Source organism: Paramisgurnus dabryanus, chromosome 9 (genome assembly GCF_030506205.2).
Source record: "Paramisgurnus dabryanus chromosome 9, PD_genome_1.1, whole genome shotgun sequence".
Classification (NCBI taxonomy): domain Eukaryota; kingdom Metazoa; phylum Chordata; class Actinopteri; order Cypriniformes; family Cobitidae; genus Paramisgurnus; species Paramisgurnus dabryanus.
In genome coordinates, this window is record NC_133345.1 from 14,366,959 (window position 1) to 14,381,947 (window position 14,989).

The window sequence follows — 14,989 nt, forward strand, 5'->3', positions numbered from 1 at the left end:
TAACTATTGCGAGTTAAGAACCTTTACTAGACAAATTATGCGAATGCTTTGTTGAAGAGAAAAGTTTTAAGTCTAGATTTAAAATGATCGACTGTGTCTGATTCTCGGACATCGGTTGGTAAATCATTCCAGAGCTTAGGGGCTAAGTAGGAAAAGGATCTTCCACTTTTAGACACTTTTGATAGTCTAGGGATAATCAATAGGCCAGAATTTTGCGACCGTAGTGTGCGTGATGGATTGTATTCTGATAGTAATTCTCTAAGATATGAGGGTGCTAAGCCATTTAAAGCTTTGTAGGTGATTAATGATATTTTAAATTGGATGCGATATTTAACTGGTAGCCAGTGTAAAGATGCCAGAATTGGGCTTATGTGGTCATACTTCTTAGATCGAGTAAGTACCCTTGCAGAAGCGTTTTGAACTAGCTGAAGCTTGTTGACCTGATTTGAATGGCATCCCCCGAGTAGCGAGTTACAATAGTCTATTCTAGAGGTCATAAAAGCATGAATAAGCTTCTCTGCGTCAGATGTAGACAGTATATGGCGTATTTTTGAGATATTTCTAAGATGGAAGAATGCTGTGCGGCAGACGTTGGCAATATGACTATCAAAGGATAAGTTGCTGTCGAACATCACACCTAAGTTCCTAACCGTGGAAGATGGCACCACAGTACAGCCATCTATGTGCAATTTGTAATCTGACATATTATGTTTGTAGCGATTTGGTTCAATAATAAGTACCTCTGTCTTATTGGAGTTGAGCTTAAGAAAGTTATGTGCCATCCAGTCACTAACATCGCTAATGCAGTCTTTTAGCTTAGAAAACGTGTGTGTTTCGCTGGGATGCGAGGAGATGTAAAGCTGGGTATCATCCGCATAGCAGTGAAAACTTATGTTGTGTTTCCTGATAATGTCTCCTAGGGGTAACATGTATAACGAGAACAGGATAGGACCTAAAACTGATCCCTGCGGTACACCGTATTTAACCAGGGAGTGATATGACTCTTCCTCATTTACATAAACAAAGTGATAGCGATTGGTTAGATATGACCTAAACCAGGCTAGCGCCTGACCACTGATACCAACATAGTTTTCTAGTCTATTGAGTAGGATTCTGTGGTCTATTGTGTCAAATGCTGCACTAAGGTCTAGTAATATAAGAATTGAGATTTCACCACGATCGGATGTTAATAGGAGGTCATTTGTAACTCTAAGCAACGCTGTCTCTGTGCTATGGTGGGGCCTGAATCCTGATTGGAACTTTTCATATGTACTATTATTTGTCAAGAATGTGCGTAACTGGCTTGCCACTACCTTTTCTAATATTTTCGAAAGAAAAGGGAGATTTGAGATTGGTCTAAAGTTATTAAGTTCTCCTTGGTCAAGCTGTGGTTTTTTAATCAGCGGTTTAATAACTGCTAGTTTGAAAGCTGTTGGAACGTATCCTATTTCTAGCGATGAGTTAAAGATATTTAGAACCGGGGTTGACACTACAGGGAATACTTCTTTAAGTAGTTTTGTGGGAACGGGGTCTAATATACAGGACGATGATTTGGATGATGTGACTAGTTTAGAGAGCTCATCTATTGTAGTAGGTTTAAATGAATCAAGATGTTCGTATGGTAGTCTAGTGTTAAGTGAACTAATGGGTAGAGTGGTGGCTGCCTGGGTAGCTACGATGTTTTCCCTAATAGCCGAAATTTTGTTAGAAAAGAAGTTCATGAAGTCGTTACTATTGTGTTGAAGTTTACTATTGGTTTCTGTTTGTTCTTTGTTTCTAGTCAGTTTCGCAACTGTGCTAAAGAGGAAACGAGGGTTATTATGATTCTCATTTATAAGCTTGCTAAGATATGTAGATCTGGCGGTTTTAATAGCCTGTCTGTAGTGTTTAACACTCTGTTTCCATGCTGCGCGCCATACTTCTAACTTTGTGCTTCTATAATTTCTTTCCATTTTTCTAGCTGCCTTTTTAAGGGCTGCTGCGTGATGGTCATACCATGGAGCTGGTGGTTTTTCTTTGAATCTCTTTTTTCGAATGGGAGCAACGGCATCCAATGTGTTAGAACAGACATTGTTTAGGTTTTCTATTTCAATATCTAGATCGTCACAGTTATCTGCTACATGTTTCATTTGGGACAGGTCTGGAAGAGTGCTAATAAAGCTATCTTTAGTGGTGGAAATTATTGTTCTGGCTAGTCGGTAGCATGTTGTAGATTGAGTGATCCTATCTAGAAGTACAGTGTATGACACAAGGTAATGGTCAGAAACTGCATCACTCTGAGGTGATATTTCGACGTCATTAATATTGAGTCCGAGTGACAGAATTAAGTCTAATGTGTGATTACGAGTATGCGTTGGCCCTGTCACGTTTTGTCTAATATTGAGAGAATTTAGAACATCTATAAACGCACGTCCTAATGCGTCTTTTGGGTTGTCCACATGGACATTAAAATCACCAACAATAAGAGCTTTATCTACAGTGACTACAAGCTCAGATAGGAAATCTGCTATTTCATTAAGGAAATCTGCATGGTGACCCGGTGGTCTATAGATTGTCGCTAAAGCAAAAGAAAGCTGTTTGTGGTTACGATCAGTTATTTCCATATTTAACAACATTACTTCAAATGATTTAAATTTTAGCTCAGATTTTTGGTTTACTTTAAACATTGTGTTGTATATTGTAGCTACACCACCCCCTCTCCCCTTTAATCGAGGTTCGTGTTTATAATAATAGTCTTGTGGGGTGGATTCATTTAAACTAATGTAGTCGTCTGCTTTAAGCCAGGTTTCTGTTAAACAGAGTACATCTAAGTTTTGGTCTGTAATTATTTCATTGACAATAGGTTCTTTATTGGTAAGCGATCTAATGTTAAGAAGGCCGAATTTTAAGAATCGAGATTCATCTGTTAATGTATTGTTTTCTAATTTTATTTGAATCAGATTTGTACCAGATGTAACAAGCGGTGCCCTGTATTTATTTGTTCGGGGAACAGATACAGTTGAGATGTGCTGATATTTCGGTAAGATTGACTCGAAGTGCTGGGATATAAGTGGTCTTGACATATCACGGCAGCTAACAGATGGACGGTTAAGCCGATCCGTCTGTTTCCTGACCTGGGCCCTGGATAGTCATACTATATCAGAATTAAGACTATTGATCAGATTTTTAGTGAGTATAGCACTTCCTTCCGATGACGGGTGAAGGCCATCTCGGGTTAGGAGAAATGGTCTTCCCCAGAAATGCTTCCAATTGTCTATAAACCCTACGTTATGCTGAGGGCACCACTTTGACATCCATCCATTGAGAGACACTAATCTACTATGTGTTTCATCTCCCCGGTAGGCGGGGAGGGGACCAGAGCATATTACATTGTCTGACATTGTTTTTGCAATTTCACACATCTCCTTAATATTATCTTTGGTGATTTCCGACTGGCGGAGCCTAGTGTCATTCGTGCCGGCGTGAATAACAATCTTAGAAAACTTCCGCTTAGCATTAGCCAGCACTTTAAGTTTGGATCTAATGTCAGACGTTCTGGCTCCCGGTATACAGTCGACTATGGTGTTTGGTGCCTCAATGTTAGTGTTCCTGAGTATAGAATCTCCAATGACCAGGGCACTTTTAAAAGGTGTTTCAGCTGGTATACTCCTTAGGGGATCGAATCTGTTAGAAATTGTCGTTACGTTATGGGTCTTAGAAGGACGCCTTATATGACTATGCCGCCTAACAGTCACCCAGTTTGACCGCCGACTTGACTCTGATGACGGAACCGAGCCATGTGTATTTTGATAAACACTATGTGCGCTCGATACAGTATTTGTAATATTTATATTAGCATCTGATGTCGGAACCGAGCCATTAGTCTTTTCGCTCGATAGATTATTTGCGACAGTAACATTAGCGGTTTTGCTATCCTCAACTAGCGTTCGGATGCGCGATTCTAGTTCAGCAACCTTCTCAGTTAACCTTAATACTTCAATACACTTAGTGCATGTAAACCCCTCTATGCTAACAGCAGAAGCTAAACTATACATGTGGCAAGTAGTACATGTTACAATAACAAGCGGAGTCTTACCGCTTTCATGCTGGGCGATGGCGTCTTCGTTTACCCGAACGCGGTCCCCGGAGCTGCATCGCGTGGGGTGTTCGGTTGTGACACCCCTCGGTCGCCTGCGAACGTCTGGGGCCAGGGTGATGTTTGGCTTGCCGAATCTGCGAAGGCCGGGCAGCGGTTCCTCCACAGCTTCCCGATCGCTTTCATGTCGTTCACGGTCCGTGAAGCTGCATCGCGTGGAATGCATGTTTGTTGCTCGCTTGTGGACGTCGGAAGGCAGGGTGAAGTGGGCGCTGTACCTCGCCTTGGATCTGCTAAAACCGGGAAACAACTCCTCCACAGCTTCCCGCTCAGGTGAGGATAGGTCAGAAAAGCATATATCAGATGAATCCGCCATTAGATCGGAAAATGCTAGCTTCAGCCTCCACCGTGTGGATGCTAGCGGGCTATATGCTAACAACACTGGGTGTTTATTAGTGATAAATAGTTTCACGTGGTAGTACTGCTCAATAATCGTCACGGTAAAGTATTCCTATGTAAAACTAATAAGTTATATTATATAAATAGGAATAAGATGGTAAAAAAAAAAAAAGCTTTTAGATGATGAACTCGACGGAGCTACGATGCACGATCTGTTCAGCGTGACGTCACAAACCGGAAACCGGAACTTCTGTAAAAAGTGTGTCTCCAAGATGTCATGGAGATTTGGGTGGACTCTTTTGGCGTGATCTCATAATAACACAAATTTTATTATCGTACAATTAACGCAATCGTACAATTAACGCAATGCACACTTTCTGACCCCAAGGCTTATCACTTTGTTGGATAAATTGAGACGGAGCCTTAGTCAGTTAATAGTTAACAAACGTTTAAAATTATCTTTATTTGTACGTTTTTGTCCTAAATGCTTAACTAATACAAATGATGCCTGTCCATCCACTTGGTTTCGCTTGTAAAACATGCAGTAAATAGACAATAAAGTGCAGGACTTGCTTGATGTTAAAAGAGATATTAAGAGAGATAAAGTGCATAACCTGATTGATGTTAAAGGAGTTTTTATGAGGTACAAGACTTGAAAACGGTCTTCCTCGCGCTGACGGACACATCTGAAGCATGCAACGACTAGGACTGGGCAAAAAAATCGATTTTTGGATTAATCGTTTTTTAAAACATGGTCGATTAAAAATCGATTCTCAAAGAGCAGAATCGATTTTTGCCATATTTATTTCCGCAAACATTGACCGGAGGAATGGAAGCATTTTAGATTTCGCAAGCAAGACGTGTTGTGGCTTTTAATTTCTTTTTATTAATTACCCACTTGTAAACTGCTGTTCACTGTTCTTTTTTATTAATATAGTATGTGTATTTAATCTATATTCATTGAGTTGAATCGAGAATCGAGTATAAAAACCTACCTGAGAACCGGAATCGAAAATTTAATCGAGAATCGGAATCGAATCGATTTGATACCTTGTGAATCGAAATCGAATCAATCTGGAACATCTGAATCGATACCCAGCCCTAGCAACGACCCCAATATATGTGCACACATAGACAGAATTACGGTTTAAAAAATATCTGTTTTGAACATAAATTGACGCAGATATAATCTGTTATGTCTTTAGTGAATGTTTGGTCAACTGTTGAGGAAAAATATCTGATGTGTAACATTATATTAGATCCTTGCATTACAGTAGATCTTAAAGTTGTATGTCTCAATGCTAATCAAACAATAAAAGACAGAAAAAAAGTTTACAGTAACATATGTTTTTCCTATAGTATTGTTTTTGACTTTGTGTGTGCTAAATCTATTAGCTTTACCAGTGATTTTAATTTATAGGTGCAGTGATTAAGTTGCGATTTATCCTTAAGTTAACTCATGGCAATCATGCGATTTAATCTAGTTTGAATATTTTAATCGTTTGACAGCCCTTATGTATGTATGTATGTGTATATATATATATACATATATTAATACATTTTTTTTTAATGTGTATGTTTTTTCAGTCTGGATCCAGATAATGATCCCCTCTGTATGCTGCTACTCATTGACTTCCTGTATATACGCTGTCGCGAGTACTCCTCCCTCATCCGGCTCTATGAGGAATGGGAGGTAAAGACACATCTCAAGCATCTATAGAGAGTATAATGTTGTTATTTTTTTGTCTTGTTACCTAACAGAGAATAGAGGAGAGTAAAGCTGGGACACTTAATGATTTTCAGGCTGATGAATGCAAATCACAAAAAGAAAAATGTGAAGTCATTCAAATGCTCAAAATCTTTCATTAATAGATTAACATTTTGACCTTCAGGTCTTCATCAGGCACAATGACATTGTTGGATCTAATCGCCTTTAAATAGACACAGGTGTTCACCAATGTAGGCCAATTTGCAGAAAAAAGAAAAAAAACACTGTCTACAATTACATTAGTACATTCCCATACAACACATAACAGAATCAAAAATATACATATTAAAATTATTTAATCCATAAAATTTAATCAATGACATAGGAAGATATGAAACACTCACTTTAACGGCAATATCTGTAATATTTTTTTCTCATAATCACCTCCTCTTAAGGGTTTCATTACTTTCTGAATACCATTGCATTGTGAAGCACTGACATTGTGACTGGCTTGTTTAAAATGAGACGCTACTGTACTCAGCATATCGTCAATTTTGATTATGTTGATAATGTTAAATTATTGATTATGTTGTCTCATACGATGACATGTTTTTACTGTGCCTGCTATCGTACAGTAGCTTCTCATTGCATTTTGAAATTTAGGTTGGTTGCAATTCAAAATCTCAACACTAAATGCCACTAAAAACCCATACTGTACCTTTAAATTATGACATTTTTGAGGATGGCTAAAACTGCTTATGTTAGAATTTTTACAACCCTGTCTGTCAGAGTAACAGAAAATGGAAAAGTCTCTCACAAGCAAAATTTAATTCATGCGGCACTGTTCAGACAAAGAGTCGGCTGACCTCAAAGTACTGTGAAAGTGATTTGAAAGCACTTCGTTCTCGTGGTATTTTGATGTAACATGCTGATCAGTCTGCGTAGTGCCAAATGAACTTGAATACACCTATTTCAATTACCTCCATGCAACGTCATTGCAATAGAAAGCAGGGGCATCAACTCTGCTTCTGTGTTTGCTCTGCTTCACCTATGTAACCACCCCTTTTCTCCACTTTCTTCATGTCTCCTATTGAATATTAAAGGTCACGTTCTTTCTGATCCCATTTTTAAACCCTAGTTAGTGTGTAATGTTGCTATAATAGTAAGGGTGTCACGATTTCGATTTAAAATCGGAATCGATCGAAATTAAGTCACAACCTCGAACTTCGAATAAAAAAATGGGATCATCAATGCTGCCACGCCCCCATGTCACGTCTGGTCGGCTTGTCAAGGGGGCAAAATAAACCTCTCAGGGTGTTTTTACATATACACTGTTTAGGTCGGCCCAAATGACGTGTCACTCCGAGTATGGTGTGTTTGGGTCAGTGTGAACACAACAGCCGCACTCGGGTGCGCACTAAACGACCGCTCCGAGACCGCTCTAAACAGGTGGTCTCGGAGCGGCTGTTGCCGAACTCTGGGGTGACCCACCTGTGGTTTGAACACTGCTGGACCTCGGGCCGAACCAAATACAGGAAGTTCTCCACATGTTTGAGCCACTGGGCTTTCGTTGTAACGTGAGCCGGGTGTTATATTGTGGGTTAACAACAAACAAGCCAATCCTGGTCCGTTGCATAGAGATTCGCTGTCTCCTTTACGTTTGAGCTGATGATTTTATAAATGCATAGCTGTCCTCCACACACAAATAGTGACATTACGGGCTTTTTAGCAAACGGCTCCGTGAGAAAGGCTTTAATAGAACAGCTACGCAATTTCGCGTTAAAGCAAAGAAACTTCGCAAAGACGTGCATCGTTTATCTCCACATCTTGATAGCTGCACTCTCCCTGTCAAGCTGGTTGTCGTGGAAACGTGGGGGTGGTCATGAGACGGTAAGAGCTGTCAGAGACCAATGACAGCGCTGACCGTTTTCACATGGTGTACGGTGCGGCATTTCGAGTAAAGTAAAATATATATATATGTGAACACGGACCGCACTAACTGAAAAATGATACAATGTATTTTGGTGCGCACCAACATATGTGAAAACAACCTCAGAGGTGCCTTTAAAAACATCGGTCCAGCTGAGTTTTTTGACTAATCTCTGCCCACAGCAATATCAGTCGCCAGCCAAGCTAACGGCAAGCTAAGCTGCTACCGAATCACAACACACTAAACAAATCAGATCTCGATACGTACTTCTAAGGAGGCACTTCAGAGAACTAGGAAGACATCAGCCCGTTTTTACGACAGTGAAAACCGCGCTATACAGATAAGTCAATTGTGTGAAAAATACACGTTTTTTTACACGTGAAACATGAACACATGTTATATTGCACACTGTAAACACAATCAAAGCTTCAAAAACACTGGAAAAACGGGACCTTTAATTAAATCCCAGGATGTCTTTCGAAAAACAGTAGGGGTGTTCCCCCGGTATCCTGGCCAAACTTGCCCATTGGCCTACTGAATATCCCCTCATACTAACTGGTTAAATCAGTTTGTCTCTTATCCACTTATAAGCTGGTGTGTGGTGGGCGTTCTGGTGCAATATGGCTGCCGTCGCATCATCCAGGTGGATGTTGCACATTGGTGGTAGTTGAGAAGATCCCCCCTTTTATATGTAAAGTAATTTGAGTGCTGCAGAAAAGAGCTATGCCCATAAGACAAACAGATGTGTGCACGCATCCTTGTAGCATGCAGCTAAACTGACAGTGTGAACATAGTCGTAAACATGATTTTTCTTTTGTTGATTCAGGTCCATCGAAATCTGTCCCAGCTGCCAAACTTTGCCTTTTCTGTGGCTCTTTCCCACTATCATCTGAGCCAACAGGAAGACATTTCACCTGAGAAAAGCCAACAACTACAACAGAAATCTGATGTACTTCTGCAAAATGCTCTTATCATGTTTCCTGGAGGTGAGTTTTAGATCAGTGCTTCTCAAAGTTTGGTACTCATCACTGAATTAAATATAAATTAATGTTAAAACCATGGGCGTAGCTACCAGTGCCAGGCAGTTTTGTGCAAAGCATTTTTAACATAAAATTTGTCCGACTTCATGTGAGGGCCAAATTACCCCAAACAGTCTGCAACCCTGGCTGTGCTTTGCCTTTATGACACAAATGTCTGTGTAGCAGGAGATAGTGATACACAGATTGTCCGTGGGTCGGGTGGGGGAAGTAAGTAAAACTAACATTCAGATTAAATGTAGGTGGGTCACGGGTGTAACTCGGGTACTGGATTGGGTGTGGATATTTAAATCAGTGGATGATTTATTTATAAAAGTGCATTTGATGACGTTAGAGCTGATCCGCACAGAATAGGAGTTGTACAATTTTATTTATTAGAATTTACTCTAGTCTGCAAAAGTTCAGTGGGGGCCGGGTATCAGGTTAGTAATGAAATCTACATAAATAGCACTGATTTTACTTTTATTCACATTAGCATAGCAATGAAATCAGTAGATATGATTTATGTTTCCTACATCTACAATTCAGTGAGTTTCTAAAGGTGTTTTTGCGGCTTAATTTTATTAAGTGTTTTTTTTTTAAATAGTTATGAAAGTTGTGTTATGTTTTCTTGCTATAATGAAGTCATCATATAAGAGCGAGAGAAACGGGATCATTTTATCGGACCTCTTTAAATTTTTTTATGTTGGGTTACAAACTTTGCATGGATGATGGGTTGTTTGTATTTTTTTTTTTTTTAGGGATTTTGAAGAATGTATAGACACTTGATTGGGGTAAATGATGGTCATGTTACTACAGCCTTTTATTGCACCAAAACCCTCATGCTCTTCTAAGATGAATAATGATGATTTTCACTCTAAATTCTCTTATTCTTAAGTTCATAGCATCCATTAGTTTATCTAGTTCAATCCAGTCAGTTGTTGAGCCGTTTTTATTGTAATGTACAGAAGCCATCTGTGAATGTGTTCTGTTTATCGTGCTGACCTCATGACTCAATCACTAGTAAATCATCCTGACCCATCAGTATTAGAAACATACAGCAGTGGCAGATTAAAAGTGTAAAAAATGACCATCTGCCTGTGGCTGCATATTCAGTATCAGTATGTTATGTTGAGGTTTCCAAGTTGTATTTGTATTTAAAGTTGTGTTTGTGTATTTCATAGCATTGATGCCCCTTTTGGACGTCTGCATGGTTCAGCCTGATGCTGCAGTGTCCTCTCATGCGTTCTTTGGTCCTAAAAGCCAAATTGGGTAATATTTTCTGTTTACACAGACATACACACCCGCACACGTTTCCTAATATTAGTTTGGAGTATTCTACGACAGGTTTATATGCATCCAAGGTCAACAAACACTGTTATTTTCTCATAGTATGCATTCATTTCACTTCATTTTTCAAAGATTCTGGAACTATTTGTTCAAAGCATGCAATGTAATATTTACAAAGCACCTGGCTTAAAGGGTTAGTTCACTCAAAAATAAAAATTCTGTCGTCATTTACTCACATCTCATGACATTTATGCATATCATGCTGTTACAAACGTGTATAAAAGTCTTTGTTCTGATGAACACAAAGGAAGACATTTTGAGAAATGTTTGTAACCAAACCATTTGTGGAACCCATTCACTTCCATAGTAGGAAAAAATAATACTATGTAAGTAAATGGGGTCCACAAACGGTTTGGCTACAAACATTTTTCAAAATATCTTCCCTCATGTTCCCTCAGCAGAACAAATAAATTTATACAGGTTTGTAACAACATGAGAGTCAGAAATTATGACAAAAAATTTATTTTTAGGTGAACTATCCCTTTAAATTTGCTTTAATCTGCGACATCTTTCTCGAGAAACCACGCTAGTGCATTTTTTGTATTCTTTTATTATTATATTGTTCCATTAAGCTGCCGAATGTTCATACAGATAGTGAGGAGCTTGGTTGATCCCTGCTTTCAGTTTGCAGACATGCTTTTTTCACAAACGTTGATCTGCATTTTAAAGGAATAGTTCACCCAAAATGAAAATTCTGAGAAAATAAGACTGTTGTGGGCCATCATAGTCTAGGTAATATAATTTGAAACACTGTTGAATGTTCTTCTTTTCCTGGATTGTTTCTCTCAGGCAGGCACCTGCTCTGTCAGAGTTAGTGTCTCTGTGTGTGGGTCGCTGTCACAGTCTGTGGAAAGAAGCCGGAGTTATCCTTTGGTTGGAGGAGAATGTCAGGAAGGTGTTGCAGAGAGTCGACACACATGATCCTTATGTGGAGGACTGCCAAGACAAGTAAGAAACATTTTATTTTAACTCTATAAATGCTTTTTGTCTGATGTCATATTCAAGCTTGTACCGTGAGCAGTTAAATCTCTGTCCTGATAGTGTCTAAAGGTAAGCCCACAATACAGTTAAGTCACGTTAATTTGTATAGTGTTTTTCTACAATGTTTCATTGTTTCAAAGCAGCTTTACAAGACAGATGACAAAGAAACAGAAAATCAGGGAAATTATTAAATATATAGTATTATTGCACATTTTTTTGTCGTTGTCATCTAATGAAATGCAGTTATAACTGATATAATGATATATACAGGACTGCAAAACTACTTAAATTGCTGTGGTGCTCGCACTGCACAACAAAATTTTTTGTCAAATGTCATCTTTTTGTTGAAGCAATGTGCATAATACACAACAAAACCTTGTGTGAATAGGCAGTCACGACCCAACAGCAAAAAATCTTTTTATCACATGAGAATTTCACAAAAATATTTTTTGTGATTGGCTGAATTAGTTGCACATTGTTGTCTGAAAATATTGCAGCTTTTAAAACTGCTCAAGGCTGGCACACATCACGTCACCAGTCTGCTCAAATTTAACAAGCTTCACCGACTGCTACAAGCACCGGACCAAATGGATCTCTATTGGTGTTTCTGATGGTCAGTCTATTTGCAGCCATCTGCAGTTATCCGGTTTATCTTACCACAGAGCATCACATTTGATAAATGTTCTCCATTTGCTTTGTCTGTCGCGATTAGGTCTATATTAACAAAATCAAAGTTGGCTATGTAACAGGAAGCTAACAAATCTCTCATGATGCAGTAATGTGGAGATCTAAATCACACATTGAGCGGTGGACAAAAACAGACAACCCAGGAGTGTTAAAACTCTAAATACTTAAACTAGTCTGCTATCTGAATGGCCAAAACAATCATAAATCCATTCATTTTCATGCATACATTTTATATACAGTACAGGCCAAAAGTTTGGACACACTCACTTTCATTCTTTATTTATATATTTTTAAACATTTTTAAACATAACAGAAGTATAATAAACTCGTCCAAACTACGGCATAACACATATGCAACTGTGGGAATTATGTTGGTGACTAAAAGCATCCAAAATAAATCAAAACTCTGTTATATTTTATCATCTGAAGTGCAGTCAGCCTTTGCCTAGAAATTGCAAAACCATACTTGTGTCATTTTATCAAGAAGCTTCTTGAAGTTTTACTTTAGACTGAATTTTAAAGAATATTGAAGGACTTCATATTTAATCTGGGCTCTTATTGATAGCTTTTTCTGTAATATTCATCTATTTCAAAAAATAATATTTTTAAATAAAAATTTTGTTTTCTAGTAACAGAAATACATCTGTTTAGTTATACAGGTATAGTTTTTTATTATGCATTTAACCATAAACCTTCAGATTAAAAGATTTTTAAAATCATAGTTAACATTTTAGTCAAGTGTGTCCAAACTTTTGGCCTGTACTCTGTGTGTGTGTGTGTGTGTGTGTGTGTGTGTGTGTGTGTGTGTGTGTGTGTGTGTGTGTGTGTGTGTGTATATATATATATATATATTCACACACTCTTAGTACAAAAATCCAAACTGATCACACTTGTAACGCAGCAAGTCATTCTTTCAAAACTGGATGTAATGCTTTCAGTAAGTTGCACATGTTTTCAGTCCACATAATCATTGTTTCAAATGCAAGATTATTGTAATATGTAATGAGAACATTTGGTTTAATCACCGAAACACAACGGTATGATCTTCTTTCAGTTTAGTACTTTTAACAATCAGTTCATCCAACAGCAAACAATGCAAGATACATGTTTCAAATCAGCCTTAAAAGTGCTGAAATTAATATGCTACAGTACTAAAAAAATACATATTACACAGTTTCACATTAGGCAATACACTTACATTACCCAACATTTACATAATCTATAATTTCCAAAATATCCATTCTATATGTAATCAAGTGAAGGATCAATGAAGACATCCTCTACAATCATTGGAGCAAAATACAGTAGTTTTTATTTTTCAGATATAATTGTAACATAGCTATACTTTCTATAATGTAACTGAATGAAAACATAAAATTTAGTGCACACATTACATTAAAGTAATTTGGATCAAGCCTGTCTTGAGCATTTGGCCGTAGATTTTCGTTCACCTCTTTGACCTCTCTGTGGGTGCCCATGCCCACCTCTCTGACGGATCCCTTGTCCAAAAGATCTTCTTATTCCTTGCTGTCTGTTCTGCTTCATGTTGAAATAAATGGCCAGTGTTTCACCCCCACTTTTACAGTAAACTGTATCTACTGTAATGACCAACTTTGGTTACCACTATGTAAAATCAATTAGCAATAAAGAGTATTTTATCATGTGTGGTTACACATAATTTATATGTTCGAACAAACACAGGTTTTATTTCTGTAGTTCTCAAAATCCATATACTGTATATTGCTGAAATGAAAATATATAGGTTTACCAAATGGTTCAGTGATTAACCATTAAGATCAGTTGGATTTAGTGCTGGTCAAATGTATTTACACAAATGAGATGAGAAGCATATCAAAAGTATTGAGAGCATTGCATTGTGAAAGACAGTTACTTCATATGAAAGGTATTTCTTTGATGACACAATGATTAAGTGTTGTGAAAAAGTGAATGTATAATTTTGTGTGTTGTACTAAGTCAATTGAACATGTGATTAAATGTTTGAAAAAACTGACTATTTGATGATCTGCCTTGAGTTTTGTACTAACAGTTTTGAAGTTTTACCACATACTTGTGAAAATAGTACCAAAGCGAATAAAAAAAACTGTAATGTATATACTGATTGCATGTTTGTAATGTTTTGGCTGCCTCTAGTGGCGGAAAGTATTTTTGTTACTCTTTCTCCCTTCATCAGAAGCCGATCGCGTACACCTTTGGTGTGGTTCTGGCACATGATTAAAAGCTGTTGCCATTTTTTTAGCAGCATGAGGCTGTGATGGCATCCAGAGAAGCCTGACATGGGGCCAGTTCGGCAGCTGTCATTTAGTTTTTCCTTCCAATGTTTTGCTTAAAAACTTAAATAAAAGTTTTATTAAACCCCTAGTTTAACAAGTTTTTGTTTGACTCCTCTACTGTGTTATGTCCGCACACATAAAACCATGTCTTAAAATGTTACACCAGTCACAGTACTGTATCCATATGTCTCACAATCTACAGATGTCTAGTGTCAGCTTGTGAACACAGCTTTGGATACAGGTGGACTGGTGCAGTGTTAGCACAACCTGTGGAGGTGTTTTTGAGTATAGTTTGTCTACATTTTTAAGTGTATGTGAATGGTGATATTCATCTATAGTTTTGTTTGTTTTTTTGGACAGGAGGAAGCTGCGATACCAAATTGCTCCCAGAAACATCCATAGGCATGTGCTGATATCTGAAATCAAGGAAGCCACAGCTACTCTTCCTCTAGTGAGAAATACACCTCATTCACACACCATTCACTCACACCTGATGCTCAATAGACAATCTTTTCAAACCAAATGCAACACAAATAAAGATCAGTCACCGGT

The 14,989-nt window shown here is 38.0% G+C and overlaps 2 protein-coding genes across 2 annotated transcripts in view; one reads left to right on the plus strand and one right to left on the minus strand.

Annotated features, from left to right (window-relative positions):
* tcf25 (TCF25 ribosome quality control complex subunit) overlaps positions 1–14,989 on the plus strand; it is a 46,094-nt gene that overhangs the window by 25,689 nt on the left and 5,416 nt on the right. Inside the window, exons 11-15 of the mRNA XM_065269994.2 lie at positions 6,062–6,167; positions 8,939–9,098; positions 10,313–10,400; positions 11,268–11,426; positions 14,798–14,888. Of these exons, the coding sequence (XP_065126066.2) occupies positions 6,062–6,167; positions 8,939–9,098; positions 10,313–10,400; positions 11,268–11,426; positions 14,798–14,888 (604 nt within the window). The remainder of the gene's footprint in view (positions 1–6,061; positions 6,168–8,938; positions 9,099–10,312; positions 10,401–11,267; positions 11,427–14,797; positions 14,889–14,989) is intronic.
* LOC141282549 (uncharacterized) lies at positions 3,010–4,710 on the minus strand. Its single transcript, XM_073815716.1, has one exon. It carries the CDS (start codon positions 4,449–4,451, stop codon positions 3,129–3,131), a length of 1,323 nt encoding a protein of 440 aa, XP_073671817.1. The 5' UTR covers positions 4,452–4,710; the 3' UTR covers positions 3,010–3,128.